General features: G+C 39.2%; 1 protein-coding gene across 1 annotated transcript in view; it reads right to left on the reverse strand.

The window, feature by feature from the left end:
- The window catches only part of FOLH1B (folate hydrolase (prostate-specific membrane antigen) 1), a 64,500-nt gene extending 64,150 nt beyond the window's left edge, over nt 1-350 (reverse strand). The window contains 1 exon segment of the mRNA NM_001271778.1: nt 218-350. Within this exon segment, the coding sequence (NP_001258707.1) occupies nt 218-335 (118 nt within the window). The 5' untranslated portion in view covers nt 336-350.
- Between the last annotated feature and the right edge of the window lie 24,783 nt (nt 351-25,133).

The following is a 25,133-nucleotide window of genomic DNA, read 5'->3' on the forward strand; positions in this document are numbered from 1 at the left end:
GGGGCCTGCGGGGGGGGGGCTGCGGGGGGAGCTGCGGGGGGCTGCGGGGGGGCTGCGGGGGGGCTGCGGGGGAGCTGCGGGGGCCTGCGGGGGGGAGCTGCGGGGGGAGCTGCGGGGGGCTGCGGGGGGGGCTGCGGGGGCTTGCGGGGGAGCTGCGGGGGAGCTGCGGGGGGGCTGCGGGAGGGGGCTGCGGGGGGGCTGCGGGGAGCGCCCCTACCTAAGAGGAAGCCGAGGACGAGGAGGCCGGCGGCCAGCACCGACGCCCCAAAGCACAGCCAGCGCGGGCGGCGCCAGGCGGCGAAGGTCGAGTCGCCCTCGCGAAGGGGGTTCCACATCTCTGCGCGGCCGGCGGGCTCCCCGGGGCCTGCGCCTGGGCTGTGACCCCGCGGCAACGGGGCAGCGGGACCGAGGGACCGAGGCTCCCTCCCGCCGCGCCGGGCCAGTCAGCTCCCGCCGCCCGCCCGCCCCCTCCGCCCGCCCCCTCCGCCCGCTCCGCCCTAAAGCAGTTGGAGCGCCCTGGGGACCAATCAGCCTCGGGAGCTCTTACAAAGTGCAGGCGCCCGGAGCTCGCCTCCTGAGACTGGCCGACTGTGACTTGTGTGCTTACCTGTATGTCAGTAGTCGAAATCTTTTTTTCCCTTTCTTTAAGGTTTTATTCATTTATTCATGAGACATAGGGAGGAGAGACACAGGCAGAGGGAGCAGCAGGCTCCCTGCGGGGAGCTCCGTGAGGGACTTGATCCCAGGACCCCAGGATCGCCCTCTGGGCCTAAGGCAGATGCTCAACCTCTGAGCCACCCAGGTGCCCTAAAATCTTGAAAGAAAGAGAAAGGAAGAAAGAAAGAAAGAAAGAAAGAAAGAAAGAAAGAAAGAAAGAAAGAAAGAAAGACAGAAAGAAGAAAGAAAGAAAGAAAGAAAGACAAAACGAGCACGATAGAATCCAATCCTGCTAGGAAGTCTTCCGATCCGGCCTTTCCGTACTTCCGGCCTTCCTTCCTCTTAATGTCCGAAGTAAGAATAGAAAGAAGAAGAAAGAAAGAAAGAAAGAAAGAAGAAAGCAATAGCATGCTCTCATTTTCTATTTCTCATTTTGCCTGTGTGCATAGAAAAATGTCCCAGTAGTGTTAGCAGCAAAATGTTTACAGTATTTACCCCTGGAGGGTGATATGGTAAGGGAAAGGAAAGAAGGGTGTAAAAGATCTCCTTGAGCATCTTACTTCCCGTCCACTTCTTAGTAAGCAACTTTTATTGAGTAATAAAAATTAACAGAAAAGGCTGCATTTTACTAAAGATTACAAATGTGGTTTTTCTTAAAAAGTAAGAAGCTATTTTCCACTGAGTATTCGGCTTTTCTAAGTTTTTTTCATACATATACATACCTATAATTTTTAAAATTTGTTTTACTCAATAATGAAATTTTTCATATCAATACATAAATGATCTCCTTTATTTTTTATAGTAGCTTTATAATATAATTTTTCTTTTTCTATAGAGAGAGACAGAACAAGAGCAGGAGGGGCAGAGGGAGAATCCTAAGCAGGCTCCACAGCAGGAGCCCTACATAGGGCTAGAGCTAATGACCCTGAGATCATGACCTGAACAGAAATCAAAAGTCCTCATCTCAACCAGCAGAGCCACCCAAGTGCCCCACATTATAATATTTTAAAGAACAATTTTTTTCTAAGCATACCAAAAATTACTATGTGTATCTGATTCATATAAGAATTTAATATATTGAATTAAAGCTGAAATCTGTTCTGAAAAGTAGCACCACAAATATCATCATGAATAAACATTTTAAAAAAGAAGTGGCCTTAAACAACTTGAAAAAGGAGAGGGCATTCTCCAGACAGATGAAGTAGAAAAGGCTTTTTTTTATTCCATACACAGCAGAATAATCAGAGAACGTTAATGATTTTCGTTTGGTAAGAAGCAAGCTGAGGGGGATTTGTACAGAGCAAAGTGAAAACTTAATTGAGATTTGTTTGAAATATAAAAGTAAGAACTCCCAGAAGCTGATTGGGAATAAATATTGGCAAAGGTCACAGATACTCTTTTTTTTAAGATTTATTTATTTATTCTAGAGTAAGAGAATGTGTGAGCAAGGCAGAGGGGTGGGGGCAGAGACAGAGGGAGAGAGAGAATTCTCAAGCAGACTCCCAACTGAGCACAGAGCCTGACCAGGGGCTTGATCTCATGACCCTCGAGATCATTACCTGAGCCAAAATAAGAGTCAGACAAAATCAACTGAGTCCCCCCTAGAGTCCCTAAAGGTCACAGTTGTGTGTGTGTGTGTGTGTGTGTTTTAAGATTTTAATTATTTATTCATGACAGACACAGAGAGAGAGAGGCAGAGACGCAGGCAGAGGGAGAAGCAGGCTCCATGCAGGGACCTCGACGTGAGACTTGATTCCGGGTCTCCAGGATCATACCCAGGGCCAAAGGCGGCGCCAAACCGCTGAGCCATCGGGGCTGCCCTAAAGGTCACAGCTTTGAAGGTCTATAATGGGAATTCTGAAAAAAAAAAATATATTAAGACATAAACTGAAGGGAATCGAGTTAGCATATGGCTAAAGAAAGATCTTTGTCAAAGCTCTTGACAGAATAAGGGGAGAGGAAACTGAAGATTCAATTAAAATGCAATTTTATTCAGAAATGGGAGGAATATGGAATAGAGGGATAACTACATTGTTTATATCAAACTAGAAACTAAAAGCCAGAATCTCTGGGTTTTGTTGTTGTTATTGTTGTTGTTTTGTTTTGTTTTCATTAGAATTCTTGGAATTGTGCACAATTGGAGGGAATGTAAAATGGTGCAGCCACTATGAAAAACAGTATGGAGTCTCCTCAAAAAGTTAAAAATAGAACTACCATATAATCCAGCAGTCCCATGTCTAGGTATTTATCCAGAAGAATTTAAAGCAGGATCTCAAAGAGATATTAGCACTGCCATGTTTATTACAGCTCTATTCACAATAGCTGGGATGTGAAAACAACCTAAATGCCCACCAATCAATGAATGGGTTAAAAAAAATGTGATGTATGCATACAAGTTGGTATTATTCAGCCTCGAAAAAGAAGAGACCCCTGCGGTGTGCAACAACATCAATGACCTTGAGGACATTCTGCTAAGTGAAATAGCCTGTCACAGAAGGGAAAATACTGCATGCTTCTGGGGATCCCTGGGTGGCTCAGAGGTTTAGCGCCTGCCTTCAGCCTAGGGTGTGATCCTGGAGTCCCAGGATCGAGTCCCACATCAGGCGCGCTGCATAGAGCCTGCTTCTCCCTCTGCCTGTATCTCTCTGCCTCTCTCTCTTTCTGTGTCTCTCATGAATAAATAAAATCTTTTTTAAAAAAAGAAGAAATTACTGCATGCTTCCACTTATATATCTAAAATAGTCAAACTCAATGAAGCAAGGAATAGAATAGTGGTTGCCAGGGAGTTGCTAATCAAGGGCTATAAAATTTCAGTTGTGCAAGATGAAAAAGATCTGGAGATATGGTGCATAACATTGTATCTATAGACAACATTGTACAGAATAAATAACAATACCATTTTTCAGAAAACACCTAGAAATCTGATAGAAGAGGGCCAAGATATGGGAGCAACCCAAGTGTTCATCGATAGATGACCGGATAAAGAATAGGCAAGGACAGCCCCGGTGGCCCAGTGCTTTAGCGCCGCCTTCAGCCCTGGGTGTGATCCTGGAGACCAGGGATTGAGTCCCACGTGGGGCTCCCTGCATGAAGCCTGCTTCTCCCTCTGCCTGTGTCTCTGCCTCTCTCTCTCTCTTTCTCTCTCTGTCATGAATAAATAAATAAAATCTTAAAAAAAAGAAGAAGAAGAAGAGGCGGTATATGTATACAATGGAATACTACTCAACCATAAAAAGAATGAAATCTGCAATTTGCAACAACATGGATGGATCTACAGGGTATAATGCTAAGTTAAATGAGTCAGAGAAAAACAAATACTGTACAATCACACTCATATAAGGAATTTAAGGAACAAAACAAATGAACACAGAAACAAATTTTAAAAACCCAGACTCTTAACTATAGAGAACAAACTGGTGGTTACCAGAGGGGAGATGGGTAGGAGGAATGGTTGAAGTAGGTGAAGGAGATTAAGTGTACTGGGTGATGTATGGAAGTGCTGAATCAGATATTGTACACCTGAAACTAATATAACACTGTATGTTAATTACATTGGAATTTAAAAAAATAAAAAATAGGAACAAAAAGCAAAATACATAAATAATCTGTTAAAAGAGTAGATATTATGTTAAATGTTCTCACCACCATTTTAAAAACAAACTACATGGCAATACTAAAAACTAAAGGAGGTTGAAAGGCCCAAATTATAACCAAAACAACAAATTAATAAAGATCCAGCTTCCCAAATGCTGAATCTTGGATTCATTAAGTGTATTCACCTAAAAAAAAATACACAACAACAATAAATATTATTGAAAAGACACAAATATCCCCATATACAAATATGCCAAGTACATCTTCTCAAAATCATGGCTTTAAAATCATACATACTTGATTTGATTTTTTTTAAGATTATTTATTTATTTAAGAGAGAGAGAGAGACAGAGAGAGAACACGAACAGGGTTAGGGCAGAGGGAGAAGTGGACTTCCCTCTGAGCAGGGAGCCTGATGTGGGGCTTGATCCTAGGACCCCTAGATCATGACCCGAGCTGAAGGCAGATGCTTAACCAACTGAGCTACCCAGGCACCCCCATACACACTTGATTTTAAATCTATCTCAATTACTCACATACACAATTATAGGTAAGTTGTTCAGTTCTCAAAATTACCAAGACTGTAGTCAATTCTCTCTCTGTCCACCCTGCCTCAGTCTCTCTCTTCCTCCCTCTCTCCCCACTCCCACCCCACCTCTCTCTGCCATTGGAACGTCTAAACCTTGGGGCTGTATAGCTATGAGAGTAATCTAGACCAACAAAAGCATCTGTTCCAACCAAATAGAAAAAACATGACTAACATACAGGTTTCTATCAAGATCACAGGTATTTAGATTTACAGAAGAAGGCATTTTAAATAACATAAGAATCAAGGAAAATTAGTTCCAGTGATATAATCACCGTATGGGGCTGTAGAGTCTTACGAAAAAGAATTAGATTAAATCCATCCAAGCATGTAATTTTGAAATCCATGTGACCATTTAGTGGGTTGATATAGGGACTACAATAGGGTATACAAGCACAGATGTGAGTATCCCTGGTCAGTATCTCAGATAATTGTGCAAATCCCAAATATCTGAGAGAGTATCCTTGAAGACCCTTTGTGATAACACCAGTGTTTCCTTTTGGAAAAAGCATGTTTTTACCTCCAGAATATTTAGATTTGTTTTTTTTTTTTTTTTAAGATTTAATTTATTTATTCATGAGACACACACACACACACACACACAGAGAGAGAGAGAGAGAGAGAGGCAGAGATACAGACAGAGGGAGAAACAGGCTCCATGCAGGGAGCCTGACATGGGACTTGATCCCGTGTCTCCAGGATCAGGCCCTGGGTGGAAGGCAGCGCTAAACCACTGAGCCACCCGGGCTGCCCCAGAATATTTAGATTTAAACATAGAAATGTATGAGTAATTGGACTCATTAACTATAAGAAATTTAGGCATATTTAGGATTTCAAAAATGTAATATGTGATATTTGAGAGAATTTGGACTATTCAATTAGATTTTATTCTAAATTTAAGCTGTATAATCAAGTAATTGAGTTCACCTTTTGGATTTTAAATTGAAATTACTTAGTATATTTATATGCAGTTTTACTAGAATATGTAGAAGAGATTAAGATTCTCCATAATTATAAATTAAATTTATTAGACTTATAAGAATTACTTTCAAGTACTTGAAAATTTTTGTTAAGTGATTGAAGTGCCTAAAAATTAATAGAATCCATTAAATGCTATTTAAAATGTTAACAGTGTAACATAAGACTAAAATGAAAAAATGTCCCATAGTTATTGTTAAAATTTATTAGATTTATAAATAGAATGAGATACATACACTGAAATTAAAGCCAATAAGGAAGAACAAGGCTTTTTAAAATTTCTAACTCGAATCAACCAAATACTAATTATAAAAATCAAAGTCAAACTCTGAATATTTTTTCTATATAAAACCTGCCCTCAAGAACATTTTTAAAAAAAGTGTCACAGTGTCTATCTAGCAAAGTTAATTACTAGTTCCCCAATTAATATTTTCTCTTTTAGATTAGATGACACTCTCAAACTTACTGACATTCCTTAGTTTCCTTTGCCAGGTCCTCCTTTGCCAGTCCTTTAAATGTTTGAGTGTCTCACATGTCTGCCTTTGGCCCTGTGTTCTCATCTTTCTATGGTATCCTTTGAGGTGATTTCAAACTCTAAGTACCATTTATACTCTAGCAGAAACTGGCTAGAGGTTCACCAAACATTGGCCTGTTTCCTAGGCACACAGCTAGACTACAAGTTTTAGGTTCTCTTAAAATTAGGTAGTCCACTTTACTGCATAAGCTCTACTAAAATACAGGAGAAAGTACTGTCTGTCACTGCCAAGCCTGGCCCATAAAAGCCTCAATACAATCTTCCACTCTCCCTCTTCACATCAATCTTTTGGCTGAATGCACACAATCTTAAGAGAGGAATCAAGGCCCTTGGGGATGGTATAACCTCAAGATGGAAAGAACATTGATTTCTAAATAATTTCTTAGAAGAGTGACCAGTAGTCAAGACTGTCCAATTAGACTTCAAAGAATTGAAAAATAAACTTCTATATTTTTTAAGCCAATGGATTTCTTTGTTGCAATAACTGGTCACTGAATATTATTGATCTTGATGAAATCTGCCATTTTTTTCATGTTTATTGCTAGCCTAGACTTCACCCTTGAGATACAGAATTAAATATCTAATTGCTTACTTGAGATCTCTACCTAGAAGTCGATTAGGCCATTCAAACTTCACATGATCAAGAAGTTGGTCTATTACCCAGCTGTATTTAGCCAAGGTTCAACAGAGAAACAGAACCAACAGGATACATGTGAGTATATATAAGAGAAGTTTATTTATAGGAATTGGCTCAGATGGCTATGGAGGCTGAAAAGTCCCTCAATCTACTGTCTACAAGCTGGAGAACCAGGAAAGCCAGTGGTATAATTCAGTCAAGTCCAAAGTCCTGAGAAGGGGTGTTGGGTGGGGAGGGATATCTCTGATTAAAGTCCCTAAGTCTGAATTCAGAGGGCAGGAAAAGATGTAAGCCTCAGTTTAAGAAGAAGGAAAAAGTATTTACATTTTTCAAATCTTTTTGTTTTATTAGGCCCCCAATCACATTGGTGAGGAAAGATCTCAGCCTACTGAATCAAACGCTAATCTCTTCAAGAGACACCCTCGCAGACACACTCAGAAATAGTGTTTACCAGCTAATTGGGTGTCCCTTAGCCTAGTCATGTTGAGGTAAAATCCATAACACCACATTCCAACACCACTCCCACCTCCTGCTAGCTTCCCTGTCTGCACTCTCTGAATAAATGACGCCACTCTCCATTGCTGCAGAAGATGAAATCTCAAGTCATTTTTTACCTATTCACTTATGAAATATTTATTTAGTGTCTCCTATGTGCCAGGAACTATGCCAGGTACAACAGACAATAATAAATGAAGTAGACTTGATTCCTGTTATCTCTTTTACTCATACCCAACTACCTACCATCAATGTCTCCTAAAAAATAAATACAATCATCTCAACCTTTTGTTTGAAAATCTTTGCCTTTACTTGTTTTCCCTCCTAAAAATAAAGTTTAAATTCTTCATCAAGATCTGTGTATTTTTCCAAAACTTTACTCAAATCCATTCTTGTAGTGGACATTGACCTTGAAAACCCCATGCCCCTAGACACAGTTAATTGAATGAAGAATAGACACTTGATTCAGCTTAGAGAAAAGTCTTTTTTGGTAAGGTGTTGAATTCAAGTTTGCCCAAGTGGCTAGAAGTGTTACATAGGTGGCCAGTCAGCTTCTGCCTACCACACAGATATGATAACAGAGAAAGTAGGACTAATTAGAAAGTAGAAGGAAGCATGTAGTCAGTAAGGAGCAGACATAGCGTCAGAAATGGAGTTTTCCCTGATTCCTGACCTTCAAGATCTTGGTTTCAGTGTTTCTGGAGAGCCAGTGCCATTCCTGCTCTTGGGTTCTGTGAGACAATCTCGTGGCTTTATAATAAACCCCTGCTCCCTTAGTTTCCTTTTTGCATAACCTAACTAGAGTTGGTTTCTCCTCCTTATAATCCTGAATAATTAACCTCTTTCATCTCATTTCTCATTCAGCTCTAGTTCTGAATTCTCAGCTCTCATCACTTCCAGAGGCAGCTAGAGAGCAGTGCTCAAGAGACTCAACAGGTACCTTTGTCTGTTTGCTCATAGCTCCTGGAGGCCATTGGGCAGTGGGGGAAAGGTCTCCTTTGTTTCCCTCTTATCACAACTGAACTATTAAACAATAAACTGAGGCATGCTAACATTTTAAGAGTATTTTTTAAAAATCTATTCAAATTGGACTGCATCAAACTGGAAGTGGTTAAGAATGTTCCACTGACAGGAGCTTGCTGAGAGGCTTTTTACAGAGAAAGGGCAAAAGGGAAGTAAGGAAATTACTGATTGACTATAGCTTAAAGTTCAATTGGCTGATTCTGAATGGTTGTCCTTAGCATTTTTAAAAAAGATTTTATTTATTTATTTGAAAGAGAGAGAGAGAGTTCACGAGTGCACACAGGACTGTGGGGGGAGGGGCAGAGGGAGAAGCAGACTCCCCATTGAGCAGGAAGCCTGACTTGGGGCGTGCCTGTCATGATCTCAGGACCCCTGGATCATGATCTGAGCAGAAGACAGACACTTAACAGACTGAGCCACCCAGGTGCCCCTGTCCTTAGGATTTTGATTTCTTAACCTTGAGGCTTAGATTTGAGTTTGCTTACAAAGGCTTCCCTAGCATTGGAACCACGTCATTCTAATGGCCTCCTAGTTTAGTTAACTTAGCACTGCTCATTTATCAGTTTGGGATTTTGGATTCATCCGGGTCCAGGGGTTATATAGAAAAGGTCACTTGCCAAAGATATTCACTAATGTAAGTTGTTTACTTAGGTTTATAAGGACTTTTTGTTTTTGGAGTAGGAGTTTGTTAACCAACCATTTGAGGGCCTAGAATAGGTTGTGAGCTATTCCACACTTCCTGTGTTGGGGTACTTGATGCCCTTTTACACTACAATATTTTGTTGTTTTCTTCAGAAATGTATTTTCTATAATTGTGTACATTTCTAATATGTTCTCTACTTCGGTTAAGAAACCCCTAATGAATGTCCACCTTTTCTTCTGCCAAGAGTTGTGAACTTAAATAAGATGTTTTTTGAGCTACTGGCTAATAATATGCAAATAAGCTCTTTGTGTGGTATAAGGTTACTGGCTAGAACATTTTTGTGGGAGAAAGACCTCTTTACACTTCAGAAGTGGCAGGAAATATATACTGATCTTCAAGATTGGCTTCTCGGCTTGTGATTCTGACGTGATCATATGATGATATACAATAATGAATGCTTGATGATTCATTTCATTGTTTCTTGCCCTTTCTGGTGAGGAATTTGATCTGTTCTTCTGTTCCAGATCTTCCCCTTCATAGCAGGAAAGTAAAAGGAGAGCAGAAAATTATGGGATAAAGGTGAAAGAGACCTGAGAGTGAGGGTTTCAAGGTGATATTTTCCAGAAAGACTGAAAAATTAGGTCCACCAGGCAAAACACATTTGGATTAGAATTTCTTCCTCTATGTCTTTTTGTTCTAGTTTTAAAAAATTTACTTTAAAAAAAATTTTTGGTACAAATTAGAAAGAAAAACTCTAGCTTTGTCCTAGCTGAACTGACAGGACAAGGAATGTTTCCAGATCTCAGATCTAAATACATAAAGAAACAGCCTATTCCTAAGGAGGCAAATCAATGGGGGAGGATCCTTTCTGGAAAGCCCAGCAATAGGAAACTTGATATGAAGTAGGAAACAGGAGTTTCCCTGCAAAATAAACATTTACCCCCTGGACAAGGACAAAGAGAGAGTTGTAAAGTAGTTTCAGATGCCAGAAGAAAAGGCATTTCTGCCCTGAATAGTCAAGATATCCTTTTGTAGCTTAGCTTCTGCTTACAATGCTCATTCTCATCTCTCCTACATACTCTTCTTCCTGTTTCTTCGGAAGGCTGCTCAATTCCATCTGTGTTTCTACCTGGATATATGGAATTGTTTTCTTGTCATTAGCTTATAGTACTCATTTATTATTCTCTTTTTTTTTTTTAAGTTTTATTTATTTATTCATGAGAGACAGAAAGAGGCAGAGAAAGAAGCAGGCTCCATGCAGGGAGCCTGATGTGGGACTTGATCCTGGGACTCTAGGATCACACCTTGAGCCAAAGGCAGATGCTTTAACTGCTGAGCCACCCAGACATTCCTTTAAGTCTCTCTCTCTCTTTTTTTTTTTTTTTTTTTTTTTTACCCCTTTGGAGAATTGAGGTCATAAACATTCCTTTCCTCTCCCCATTTTCACTACTGACTTTACCTAAAGACAGAGTAAGTTATTGACAGAAAGACTCCTTTTCAGACTTCATCATCCCAGATAAATTCTATTATTCAATTAAAACTCTGAACACAGGAGGAGTGTCTGGGTGGCTCAGTCGGTTGAGCATCTGACTCTTGGTTTCAGTTTAAGTCATGATCTCAGGGTCACCAGGTGGAGCCCTGCATCAAGCCTCACTTTGGACTCTGCATTCAGCGGGGAATCTGCTTTAAGATTCTCTCCCTCTGCCCCTCTCCTCACTTTTGTGCTCACATGCACGTTCTCTCTCTCTCTTTCTAAAATAAACAAACAAACAAACAAACTTACTTACTTTTATTTATTTATTTTTTTCAAACTTACTTTTAAAAAATATCTGCACATAGGAAAATAATTTTGATTAATAAGCAAATCGGGTAACTATTTATGCTACCTCAATGGGTATTATGCTATTTCAATAGGCAGGACACCTTTATTATTACTATTATCATTATTATTATAGCTTACTGTGGGTTTTTACATTCTGGGAGTGGAATTTGTCAGCAAGAGTAAGATGAAGTTATCACAGCCCAAAATATGGAGGAGTTGTGTAACTCAAGACTTCAAAACACAGTGACGCCTGGGTGGTTCAGCGGTTGGGCGTTTGCCTTCAGCTCACAGCATGATCATGGAGCAGGATCGAGTCCTGCATCAGGCTCCCTCCAGTGAGCCTGCTTCCCCCTCTGCCTGTGTCTCTGCCTCTCATTCTCTGTGTCTCTCATGAATAAATAAATAAAATCTTAAAAAAAAAGACTTCAAAAAGGAAAGATTTTTGAAAAGGCTAATTAAAAAAATTCCTTTCTTCTAAATAAAAGAATAAAAACTATGTACTTTTTTGCACTATTAATTTAAATTTCATTATGGGCTATATAACACCAATGATAAATGACGGGGTTCTATCAGAGCCAGGCATTGCACAGCTCTCATGGGGGTACTATTGGTACTCAATGTGGATTGTGCACCCTGAGGCACTGGTCAGTTATAAATATTTAATTCCAATTTAATAATCCCTTAACTTATACTGGCTATGACAGTCATCTTTATTCTAGTTTGGGGAATTCTTTGTTGCTTGACCTAAATTTTGCAAATTTCTTTCTAAATGTCTTCACATTCTGTTCTTGTACCTTCTGTGTTCAGATATTTCTTTGTCCTGAAATTAACCACATATATGTACATCCATAATTTTCAGAATTCACTGTAAATACTCAGAGGTATATGTGCAATGTACTTTTACTTTTTCTTTCCATCTCTGTTCCTCCTAGTGTGGGTTGATCACTGATCTGCCTTTGGCATTAAAAATGTAGTTTTCTTCACAGGAAGAATATATTTATGGAGATCTCATGAAAAACTTCCTCTCGTTGGACAGAAATGCAGATGACCTGGCACCTTATATATAATAGCTTTTATTTTATCTTCCTTTGATTGAAATAGTTTAGAATTATTGGTTAGCCATTTTATATCCCATAAGATGTTAGGGAAGCATGCTAAATTAACACATCTTCCCTATATCCTTGTTTATTTTTTATTCTACTACACTTTATAAATCTTTTGTAAGCAACCTCAGATCTTATGAACTATGTCTAGAAATGAGTTACTTCTGTGCTCCAATCAAATGTAGATGTGCCTATTATATCTTGAATGTTTCCCCTCAAATTTATATATATTGAAGTCCTTACCCCTAGTACCTCAGAATATGATCTTATTTGGAGACAAGACTTTTACAGAGGAAATCAAGTTAAAATGAGGCCACTAGAGGAGGCCCTAATGCAATATGCCACATGACCAGTGTCCTTATGAAAAAGAAAAATTTAGACATAGACATTCATAGAGGGAGAATGCCTTGTGAAAACAAGACAGAGATTAGGGTGATGCTTTTACATGCCAAGGAACACCAATGATTGCCAGCAAACAGTGGAAGTTAGAGTAGAAACATGAAACAGATCCTTCTCTCATTGTCCTTGGAAGGAAACAACCCTACCAACACCTTGATCTTGGACTTCTAGCCTCCAGAACTGTGAGATAATAAATTCCTCTTATTTAAGCCACGCGGTTGTGGCATTTTGTTGTAGCAGCCCTGGGGAATTAGTGTGATGCCTCTATTTATCTTATTAACTGCAGATTTTTTCTTTGGCATTTTTTTCCACACTAGAGTGTGTGTTCATCAAGGGAAGTAACTTTGCCTGTCACATGCTTAACTCTGTGGTAGTTTTGTAATGGATATAAAATGCAGGATGTGATTCCTGCCTTAAGATCCAAAATTCATTCATCAAATATTTATTGAGTGCCGGTGTAATTATGTAACTAGCACTCAGTCATCTCAAGGGTCATATAGTGGTAAACACAAGAAATAATGATCCCTACTTTCATGAGGAAGTCTGGAAGACAATGCTGGGGTGGAACATTAAGAATACACACAAAGGGGGCACCTGGGTGGCTCAGTCAGTTGAGCTTGTGACTCTTGATTTCGGCTCAGGTTGTAATCTCCAGGTCCTGAGATTGAGCACCCCACTAAGCCCCACATCAGGCTCTGAGCTCAATGGAGAGTATGCTTGAAGCTTCTCTCTTTCTCTCCTGCCTCTCCCCCTGCTCAGATGTATGCACTCTCTTAAATAAATAAATGAATCTTAAAGAAAAAAGAGTATACACTAAGGTATATGTATATATATATATATATATATATATATATATATATATACACACAGAGAGAGAGAGAGAGAGAGAGAGAAAACAATTGCGTGTTATGTAAATAGTTTGAAGGAAAAGAAGGCAAACCATGTCTTTATAACAACAATTTTAGTGCACACAAATATGTGATAATTGTCAAGGAGGGAAGAAATATCTGTGTATAAAGAACAGGGAACAGTGATCACCCTTGGCCACGGGAAGGTCTGGGAAGGCCTCTAAGGGAAGTCTTTTGAACTCAGTTTACAAAGAGCAGTTGATTTTGATAGAGGGTGGTGAAAGAGCCCATTTATACTTGTCAAGATGAGAATGAGCAAGAACCTTTGGGTAATTAGCAGTTCATTTGTCTGGAGCATAGCGAAGTAGAATAAGTAAAATGACATAGCAATGATAGTTATTATTACTTTTTTAAGGCTTACTAAGTGCCAGGAACTGGAATCAAGATTTACATTTTCTTAATTATCTTCACATTTTCTGAGGTAGCCTATAGCTGTCTCACTTTACAGATCAGGATTTTGAAGTCTGCTTTGAACTCATGTTACCACAGCATACCACACATCGCCCAGATTTACTCACTTATTCACCTGGACTTGTCAACTGTGGTTTGGAATGAAGATTCTATCTCCTCAAACTGTTTATTGCATGAAAAAGCCTGTCCTCCAAAACACAGAGTCAGAAGATAGATTGTGGGCAGATTTTAGAACACTTTGTATTCTTAAAAATCTGTGAATTTCACTTTCAAGTAAAACAAAAGGAGAAACAGAACTTCTGTGAAATAGTCACATGACCAGAAAACACTGAAGCAGGAGGAAATTGGGGAAGCAGGATCCCTTCAGGACGCATAAAGGGAAGATCCACATCAGAATTACAGGTATGTTATTAGGATCACTCCGTGTTCGCAAGAAGCATCTGAGGTGCTTGCTAATAATTCCCACTTCCAGGATCCCTGGGTGTCGCAGCGGTTTGGTGCCTGCCTTTGGCCCAGGGCGCGATCCTGGAGACCCGGGATCGAATCCCATGTCGGGCTCCTGGTGCATGGAGCCTGCTTCTCCCTCTGCCTGTGTCTCTGCCTCTCTCTCTCTCTCTCTCTCTCTCTCTCTCTCTCTCCTCTCTCTCTCTGTGTGTGACTATCATAAATAAATAAAAATTAAAAAAAATAATAATTCCCACATCCAGGCACTACCCTAGGGGATTGCTAATGTGAGGAGGCGTAAAACAATAATCGTTCTCTCCTGGCCAAAGGATTAGGGAGGCAGCGGGAACCAAACTTCCTTCTTTGCCGCAGGCTCATGGCCCACAGGGACCAGAATTCATTCATCTTTTCATTCCCTTTCCCCTAGGAACTGAGATCTTGTTCATTATAAGCATGTGGATGAATTGAACTATCAGAGTGAAAGACTCTTGTCAAAGAAGAATCATTATGATTGTGTGAATTGAAAAAGAGAACAAATTTAAGAAAACACAATTTATAAGCCTGGGAGCAAGAACACATGGGGTATAGGGATGTGACATGTGACCAGCAAAAAAGGTTAAAATGAAACCTCTAGCCAATTATATTTGAGTGATCTCCTGCTTAGGGTACATGATTAAGTTCCTAGCAGCTCTGATATTTGTTGGGTACTTTTCCTCTGCAGACTCTGAAAGCACTTTGAAGAGACTGTGTCACCATCAGTCGACAGTATAAAACACCACTTGATTAGAGTCTCCCACTCTGGAAACATGCAGGCACTGTTCTCTCTGCTGAACTCCATAGAGAGGAAGCAGAGAATAGATTTTTCAATTGAAATAGCAGGAAGATACGTAGGAAAGCACAATATGGTTTTCTGAGTTGGAAATTGGCTGGAACACAAGGATACGAATGTCCATCTTCTTCTAAAAGATGCTGGATACGAATCTTTTAGATAGATATGAATGAAACCTATGAAAATGGCAGAATCAGATAATGCTGGAGTCTTTATATAAGAAGTTCTCATTCATGGGGCGCCTGGATGGCTCAGTCAGTTAAGCATCCAACTCTTCATTTTGGGTCAGGTCATGATCTCAGGGGTGTGAGATCAAGCCCCACCTGCAGTGCAGAGTCTGCTTGAAATTATCTCTCCCTCTCTCTCTGCCCCTCTCCCCGCTTGTGTGTTCACAAGTGCATGCTGTAAGATGAATAAATATGTAAATAAAATATATTTTTAAAAAGTCCTCATTTATTGACCTGAATATAGTTAGCATTCTAATAAATATCTGTTGAAAGAATAATAACAAGAACAAACTTAGAGAATATATACTCTCAAGGGTTTGCTGGTTTGTTTCTCAGACCTCTTGTCACTGGACCTAGATGTAGAGAGGTCCTTTCTCCTAGTTGACGCTTTCGGATTATTTTTTTCTCTGTCCTCCTTAAAAATCCCCCAGCACAATGCTCATATCATGAGATTATATAACTTATTCCTCCTTATTGCCGCAAGATTTTATCATGTGTGTATTAATGTCAGTCTTCATAACATGTCTGTTCTAAATCTTGGTAAATGTCCATGGATTAAAATTCCAAAATCCTGACCACTTTTTCAGAGAACTTCCACTCTTCTTCAGCCATCCAGATCCTTGGTTGTGCCCTAGAACAATCAGTAGTTAATTCTGTGCTGTCCCTCCCACACAGACTAATCGGTCCCATATGTCTGTGTATATTCTATCTTCCTCTGTATTACTATGGGTGAGCTGGCCATGATTCTATCTGGCAACATTTATGCACTTAGTCTCATTCTCTCTTACTTAAGCGATTAGACTCTCTTCCTTAAGTAATATTTTTTTTTCAGCTCAACCAGATCATTCCCATAAACACGCAAGCATGCTGTAATATCTTTTTAAAAATAACCTTCTTTAACATAACCTCCATCAGCTGACTTCTTTACTTCCTTATACATCAAAATTCCTTGAAAGAGATTTCTTGTATTCATTCTTGTGTCCCCTTTCTTCCCGTTCTCACTTGAATCTACTCTCAAAGCAGCTCGTCTCAAGATTACTCATGACTTCTGTAGCTGTTAAATGCAATAGTAAACTCTGTCTTTGCCCTAACTAAACTCTCAGCAACAGTGATGCCATGGATGAATCTCTCCTAGAAATATTTTCTTCTCTTGGCTCCTGGGAGCTACTCTCTCAGTTCTCCTAATCCCTTTTGCTGTTTCTTGCAGCTCCCTTTACTGATTGTTCTCATCTCTCCCCTGGGGTTCCCTGGGATTCAGTCCTTACTTCCCTCCTCTTCTAAATCAACACTAATTCTCAAGGCTATATCACTCAATATTATGGTTTTAATTATTACCTGTATTTTGATGGTGCTCAAATGTTCTTCCTCTGAACTTGGAATTCTATTAAACTACTACTGAACGCCCTCACTTCTGCAGTTAATAGACATTTCCTGGATATCCAGCTCCTCCAAACCAGATCTTCCTGCACATTTAATGTCAACATCTCCTTCCATTTGCTTAAGCAACCTGGAGTCACCCCTCAGTGGATGTTTCTCTTTTTCTCATCATATTTGCTCCATCAATCAATTCTGCTAATTTTATCTTCAAAATGTATAAACAATCTAGTTATTCATCTCCTACTGCTAACTCTTCTCCAGGTGGCTATCATCTGTCTCCTAGATAAATACAGTACTCTACTTTTGATCTCTCTAATTCAGCAGGTACCTCCCTCCTATGGTCTCTTCTGAACATGGCAGCTGGATCGGACTGAGTAAGGTCACCCCTGTAACCTAGACTCTACAATGGTTTTTCGACATCCTCTTTACAATGTCCAACAGGCCCTGTGTAATTTGCCCCATTTTTTTTCAGATATAATTTCTTCTACTCTTTCTAGGCCTTCATTCATGAGTTTCACTGTCCTCCTTGGTATTCTTCACACTCTACACATGTACCCAACACAGAGTTTTTACTCTTACATTTCCCCCTCTCAGAGCTCTCTTCTGAAATGTTTACACTTCCCCTTCCACTGCTTCCTTCACATCTTTGCTAAAATGTCAATTTCTCGATGACGCTTTCCCTGACCACAATCTTTAAAATTACCCCCCCCGTACTATCTATTCCCCATCTTTAATCAAATTTTTCTACTAATACTTATAACTATTTCACTACTATGTTTTTTTAATTAAAATTTTTTAAAGATTTATTTATTCATGAGAGACAGAGAGAGAGAGAGGCAGAAGGAGAAGCAGGCTCCACACAGGGAGCCTGACATGGGACTCCATCTCGGGTCTCTTGGATCAGGCCCTGGGCTGAAGGTGGTACTAAACCACTGAGCCACCCAGGCTGCCCTAAAAAGAATTTTTTAAAAGACTTTATTTATTTGAGAGAGAGAGAGAGAGCATGAAGGATTGAGAGGGCAGAGGGAGAGGGAGAAGCAGACTCCCCACCAAGGAGTTAGCCCAACATGGGGCTCAATCCTAGGACCCTGGGATCATGACCTGGGCCAAAGGCAGATAGATGCTTAATCGACTGACCCACCCAGGTGCTTCTTGACTACTGTGTTTTACTTATTTATTTTTGACTGTCTTCCCCTCTAGAATATAAGTACAATGAGGGTCTGGATTTTATTCACTGTCTTGTCTCCAACACCATGAAGAATATCCGACTCATTGTAGTCAATAAGTAGCACAGGAATGCTTCAAAGTCAGACAACTCTGGGTTCTGTCCTCCAACTTCTTTACTCATCAGATACAGAAATAAAAATAGTGAAGATATTAGAAACATCTCTGTATTCTTGACCAGAAGTAATAGCATAGTCTTCTTCTCTACAAGGACCGAGTTGGTCAATACTGAAGAAATATAGAGTGACAGTCATACTCATGGAATGAAATTTAATTAAAAGTACATTTAAATATCAGATTCTTTGTTTTATATTTGAGAGAATGAATTGGGACCTTTTGCTTTCTAAGTCAGATGGACTCCCAAACCCTTTTAAAATTAAGTTAAGAAGGTTTCATTTTCTCTGAAGATTTCATGATTTCCCAGTCACTCCTTCCTCAGCATATTTTATACATATCTTCATTTTAGCCTTTCTCACATTGTATTATAGTTCCCTGTAATGACTATTTCCCCATCTAGGCAGTGAGGCTCCTAAAGAAAGGGATGATAAATATCTATCTTTGCATTCCCAATCACTAGAGCTGTTTCTGTCACATAGCAGGTTCTCATAAATCTTTGTTGAATAGATTAGGCAATTTAGACTTAGATGGCACAAGACTGGCAATAATTCACTTATTACAAATAAGAAAATTACTAGGAAACAAAGCCTTGTTTGTAGACATATTAATGAGGAAGGGAACCGTGAAAGATCATCTTCAAAAATTAGAACATATCTTCCAAATTTTAGATTTAATTACCCTAGGGAATGTTAACAAACAAAAGTACAAAGGTGCTTTATTTTTATTATTCCTATATTTTGTATTACCCTGATTCAGTCACCAGATGTCACTAGGAGACTGTGGTCCATGTCTCTCTTTCTGTAAGCAAGAAGGAAACAAAGACTTGACATTGAAATATGGAATAAATCTATTTCCTTATAAAAAGTCTTCTGAATGGTAAGCCTAGTAGCTATAGTATTTTATTTTTGGCCTGATTTTAATATAGCTCTAGTGTAGAAGGAAGAATACTGGACTGGGAATCAGAAATCTTGGGATTTACACCAAACTTTGACATTTTTTTAGTTCTTTGACTAGCTGGTACGTTTCTTACATTTCTGGGCTCTGAAAGGTTTTCTCATCTGAAAATAAGGCTAGCAAAAGATGATTCCCATAAACCTCCCAGCTCCAGCTTCCAATGATTCTATTCTATCCTCTTCCCAACTCTTTAAGAGGGTAGCAAGGGACTCTTCACCTATAGTGGGGACCAGAAAAAGCAGCTCACATGAGAATTCTGGGTACCCCTATTACTCGCTCAGTTGTTTATTCTAAACACAGCCCCCCCCCCCCACCGTGGATTGTGACCTTTTGTGAAGCTGGAAAACCTTTATGTTATCTCTCACTTTCATACAATCAAACTCCAGATGTTGGTTGACTTGTGCGAAATCCCTTTTCCATTGGGAGAATGATCCATTTATTTTAAAAACATTACACAAAATTTGTTTAAGATGTCATGTAAATATGATATAATTTTAGCAACAGTCATGTTTAGGGTTCACTTTTACTGGGCAATGAATTCTTTACTTTAGATATTTCTGAATAGTCTCCCTCTTTGTTACCAGTTCTCTGTACTGCCCACTCATCCACCTACCTAAAACACATAAGGCTTAATCTTTTATTCATGATGTTCCACGGCCTGCAATTATCAACCACTTCTAGAAGACTCAGACACTGTTGTATGAATGCCTCATTCATCTATTTCATGCACATTTATGCATCAGTAAGATAGTTATGTTGCGTATAGTTCATTTCATGGTGAGGGTTCTCACATTCTTAAACCATGTCTTTTTAATTCTTTTACTCAGAATTAAGCTATAAAGTTTTTTTGAGAATAGTCTGAGTTAGATGGAGTCCTTAACACTTAGAGCCACCATTCTTGTACCCAAATTATATAGAACAAGTTCACAAATGATTTTAGAAAATGTATTAATTCCTGGAACATATATATTGGTTATTTTCTAAGCATTCCACGCTGCTGGCATTCTAGAATTGACACAACAAAAAACACGCAGCATGGTGTGGAGACAATGTGAATAGGTATCCTCACAGCACAGTGATGACAGCTACTGTGGGGTCTCATGCAACATGCAGTGGGGCTCAAGGACAGCAAGCCTAGCCTGTCTGTGGGAACCAGGGAAAGCTTCACAAAGGATTTACAGACTTACCCTTGAGCTGACTTTCACAGAAAGTCTGGAGGTTTGGATAAGAGGTTGGAAGACTATTCCAGACACAGGGGGCAGCAGAGACAAAGAAACAGAGATACAAGACTGCGTATTAAACCGGAAAACTGCACACACATAGTGTGTTGTTTTGTTAGCAGGCGAGGGGGTGATTTACTGTAAGAAGAGATTGAATTAATAGTATCCACTGTTTTCTCGTTGAAATTTATAAAATGTTCTCTTGCCTCTCCCTTCCTCTTTAGGCATTTTGGTACTATTCAAGGGTTATTTCTAGCATTTTATAGGGAACTGTTTTTCATGATCTTTGTTAACTTACAGAGAATCTACATTGTGTGTAGTCTGTGACACCTTGTTACTCTTTATATATAGTGTAGTTGTTCAATACATATATGGGCTAGGGCGGGGGGTGGGGGTGAATGGGTGACGGGCACTGAGGGGGGCACTTGACGGGATGAGCACTGGGTGTTATTCTGTATGTTGGCAAATTGAACACCAATAAAAAATAAATTTATTATTTAAAAAATACATATATGGGCTAGACCATGAGTTCCTCCGGGGTCATACTTGTACTTAATAGTCACTTTGAATTACTATTATTTGGAGGATGGAAGGAAGGAAAGAAGAAAAGAATGGGGAGAGGAAAGAAAGTAGGAAGGAAGGAAAAAGCAAGGAGGGACAGGATGAATGTTGGCAGTGGGAAGTGGAATTAATATTTTTCAAGAGTATGTTAGATTCTGGAAATACATACATATAAGTCATTAGTAAAATAGCTGAGCAATTGGGATTGCATGGAGGCTTTAGAATATTTACCATTGTCCAGGACATGCTCTTCTGAGCATGTGAAACAAGAGGAAGTCCCAGGGTAGACACACATATAACCATTTGCATGCATATTGACTATGTTTTAGGAGGTAGAAATTGGACGGAAGGAAACAGCCTTATAGAGAGCTCTACTTCAAAATGCTGGGCAGAGAATGAAACTCAGCATGCATGGATTACATAAAATAATATCACATTCTAGTATTAGATACTAAAAGAGACCCCTAAAATGCCAATAGTGTGGGTTCTTTCATCACCCTGCTTATTATTTTTAAGTCAAACTGCTTTTTGGTTCAAGGCAAACTCCTGTAATGGTAACAGCCAGAGGCACTAAAACTGCCTAGGGGAAGGGGAGGACAGGCTGAAGTCAGGCAGAAATGGGTGTGGGTGCTGGTTCCACCATTTGGTAGCTCTGTGACCTTGAACACGGTGTTCCTACTTCTCCCACAAGCTTTAGTTTCCTTGCCTATGAAATGCAGAAAATAATGCTTCCTTCTCTCTGGAGTTTTGGATTGATTAAACGAAATGGAATATTTAAAGAACTCAGCACAGTGCTTGACAGATAGTAAGTGCTTGGTAAATAATAGTTGTAATTATTATTGACAAGTGCAGAACTGTGAAAGCACGAAAGACTGGACTGTGGGTTAGAGAATATGAAGTATAGTTCTAGCTTCATTATTCACTTGTTTTGTGATCTGAGTCACATATATTTTTTGTTCCTCATCCATGGGTGTTCCTCATCTATACATCTCTACAGTTCTTCTACTTATGGTACCTCATCATCGTGCGAGACAGTGTATATAAATCACTGTACCACTTAAGGAATCATCCTTGTTACAGCCCTGGTTTTAAAAATACAGTGTTCCTGGCCTCCAAGATTGAGCACCTGTGCCTTGTTCTGCCTGACAGCCTAGGACTGATCTACTTGCAGAATTTTAGTGCTCTGGTTGCTAAAAACAGCATCACATGGCACTGTGCAAAGTACAGTGCCCATTTCATGGGTTGATGAAGGCACACATGCCAAAGTTGAGAGTCTAATTGGAAGCTTAATAGTCCTGTCTGGTGTCTTTACATTTCGAAAGAAAATCCTCTTAGGTTAGTGATACGGAGTTTGGTTATCATGATTATCATCAACTTTTAAGTCACACCTGCAATTATTTACTCAATTATTTTACACACTATTCTTTGTATCCAGTATGATTTAGAGATACTGTTCTCTTTGGCTCTTAAATCTGCAATTAAGCAAGATGTACTAGCAATATTTTCCTTTATTAATGCCAAGTCTCACTTGCAAATGTCAGCTTTCTTCTGAATCTTTTCCTTAAATCATACTTTAAAACTCTGGAGCTGTTTCCTCAGCTGTCAAGAATGGATATTGATTTGGGGACCTCCATATTTTCCTGGAGCCCTAGCGATTTACGCAAGCTCCCATGGTGTTAGTAGGAGAAAGTTAAGTCTTCTAGTTTATATGTCTTCTCAGATAGATCATTTTATCCTGGAAATATAGTCATTAAAAAATGTGGTTTATTTCTCATTTGCATAAAATATGAAGCTAATGCAGTATATATCACTTGTTTACTTATATTGTCATACTTTGTTTTGTTTTATCTATAATAATTCATTAAGGTATTATAAATGTAAAAGCTTTATAAGATAATTCCACATTAATCATTTTATTGTATCTTATCCATACTCATTTGAAGAACATAAGGTAAACATAACTCTACTATTCCTTTCATATCCCAAATGATCACACATAGACTGTGTGATCTTGTTCCACATCACATCAGTAGCAAAAAGAGGTGGCCGAAGACACAGGTCTTCTGACTCCAAGCTTACTCCAACCCACAAGAAGTGGATTGTTTACTCCACAAAAAGTGTTGTTTAAATCAAAATGTTAGTTGCTCAGAGAAAGTAAACTTAAAGAAATAAGCTAGTCAATTTTAAGTGATTGCTTAGAAGTAGGGGCGATTATTCCCATTCTCTTCAAAGCACTGGTTGCATGGTGAAACTGGACACCCTGGGTTTCCTGAATGGGAATTTCATTATTTAATTTGAAGGATTGTTAATTTTTTTTTAAGATTTTTATTTATTTATTCACAAGAGACACAGAGAGAGAGAGAGGCAGAGACACAGGCAGAGGGAGAAGCAGCTCCATGCAGGGAGCCCGATGTAGGACTCAATCCCAGGACTCCAGGATCACGTCCTGGGCTGAAGGCAGGATCTAAACCGCTGAGCCACCCAGGGATCCCCGGATTGTTAATTCTTAAGGCATTAGACACAGTCATGTTTATGCATAATTTTGTAAGCTTACTTTAGAGTTAGACATAACATAATTGTGTGTAGATTCTCTACTAATGCCTACAGAGCTGATAAATGAGGTGTCTTTCTCTGTATATCATACATGCGGACTTCCTCACATTATCAACAGGCCGTGGAACTTGGCTTCCTTGCTTTGACAATCTCTTAGTTTTTTCATAATACTGCAGTATTAGAACTCCAGAGGAAATGTAATTTTGATCATTTTGTGTTTTTATGAAGAAATAATGGTTAATTATTGAATATTGATTCCATTTATGTTGAGTTACTATTAAAATGCTACAGAATGATTTTTAAAATACATGTCACTTCCTTTTAAAAATACTTAGAGAATTACATATGCGGATTAATAAAATATAAGTACATATGAAAAATTAATAGTAGTTGAAGAATGATGTATGATGCTTGGAAAAAAGAAAGAAGTTTTCCCCAAAGTTAGGCAGTATTCATTCTTTTACAATCATGTAATCCTAGACCAAGAGGATTCTTAGAGTTTATATTATTGAATAGCTTTGGTTTTAATGGCTGAAGAAACTACAGACATAAGTGTTTTGCTAAAAATCGCACAGTTAATTGGTAGCAGCAACAAAAACAGAACATAAGTTATTTTTCAGCTATGTACCCGAATCCCCTCTAACATCTGACTTCCTTAATAATGTATTACTTAATAATTAAGTAGCATCTAGTGGTTTGCTCATCCCATGTGCATTGTAGATAACTACCATAAATATTGTAAAGATTTGCAATAGAACTGATAAAAATTTCTTTTTCCTCATTCCAAACGAGGACATAAGTGGGGGAGCATCCTTGTTACTCCATGGCCGGATTGTTGGCTCTTACAGCTCTCCGCCCTTCTCTCCACTACCAATCGCTCCCAGACTCCATATTCTATGCTTCTCTAATCCAGTGGGCAAAACCATCTTTCTAAAGTCTTGTGAATTCTCAGAACAAAATCTTCAATAACTCATTTTAAAAAATGTTAAATCTAAACTTCTCTAACAAGGTTGTACAAAATCTAACCCTATCTACTAGTGTTATGATGGATAGGGAATGCACACATGGAACAATTTTTAAATTATAAACTGAAGAGAGGTAAGGGCCGCTTGTAGGTTGTGAATGAGGGTGTCCAAACCTAATATTGAAGGAAAGCATAATTCATAAGGACAAAGGAGAATGAGGAGCAATGGAAGCAAGATACAGTCTTTTCCTTAGAGAAGCAGCTTAAGCTGTCAAAACACTTTTCTTTTTTAAATTTAAATTTAATTTAATTTGATTTTTTTTTTTGAGAGAGAGAGAGAGAGAGAGAAAGAGCACGTGCACAGGAAGGAAGGGGCAGAGGGAGAGGAAGAGAGAGAATCATGAGCAGAGTCCATGCCCAGCACAGAGCAGGATGCAGGGCTCGATCTCATGACCCTGAGGTCATGACCTGAACTGAAACCAAAAGTCAGACATGTAACCAATTGAGCCACTCACATGCTCCCAAAACATTCTTTTCAAGGAAAAAGGCACAGGTAAAGTTTCCTAAGGTCTCTTCTCCATGTGGGGAGGGCTGCGCCATTCCTGGGGATTGGGACCCAGGCGCTTCAGTTAGATGACGTTGTCCCACGTAAAATTCACACTTTACCTTCCTTCTTAATCTCCAGCCTTTTCCTAAACAAGGGCCACTGAATTCTTGATCATAAGCAGCTTGGGCTGTTTGAAATTCTTTTGATCTGCATACTTTTTAGTGCATGATTCATCAGAAGGCACCCAGATCAATCTTTACCATGAGCCCAAACATACCCTCTTTAGGTACATGATGGAATAGTTTTTTGAACAAGTCAGAAAAGG

The sequence above is a fragment of the Canis lupus genome, chromosome 21 (genome assembly GCF_011100685.1).
Source record: "Canis lupus familiaris isolate Mischka breed German Shepherd chromosome 21, alternate assembly UU_Cfam_GSD_1.0, whole genome shotgun sequence".
Taxonomy (NCBI): Eukaryota; Metazoa; Chordata; class Mammalia; order Carnivora; family Canidae; genus Canis; species Canis lupus.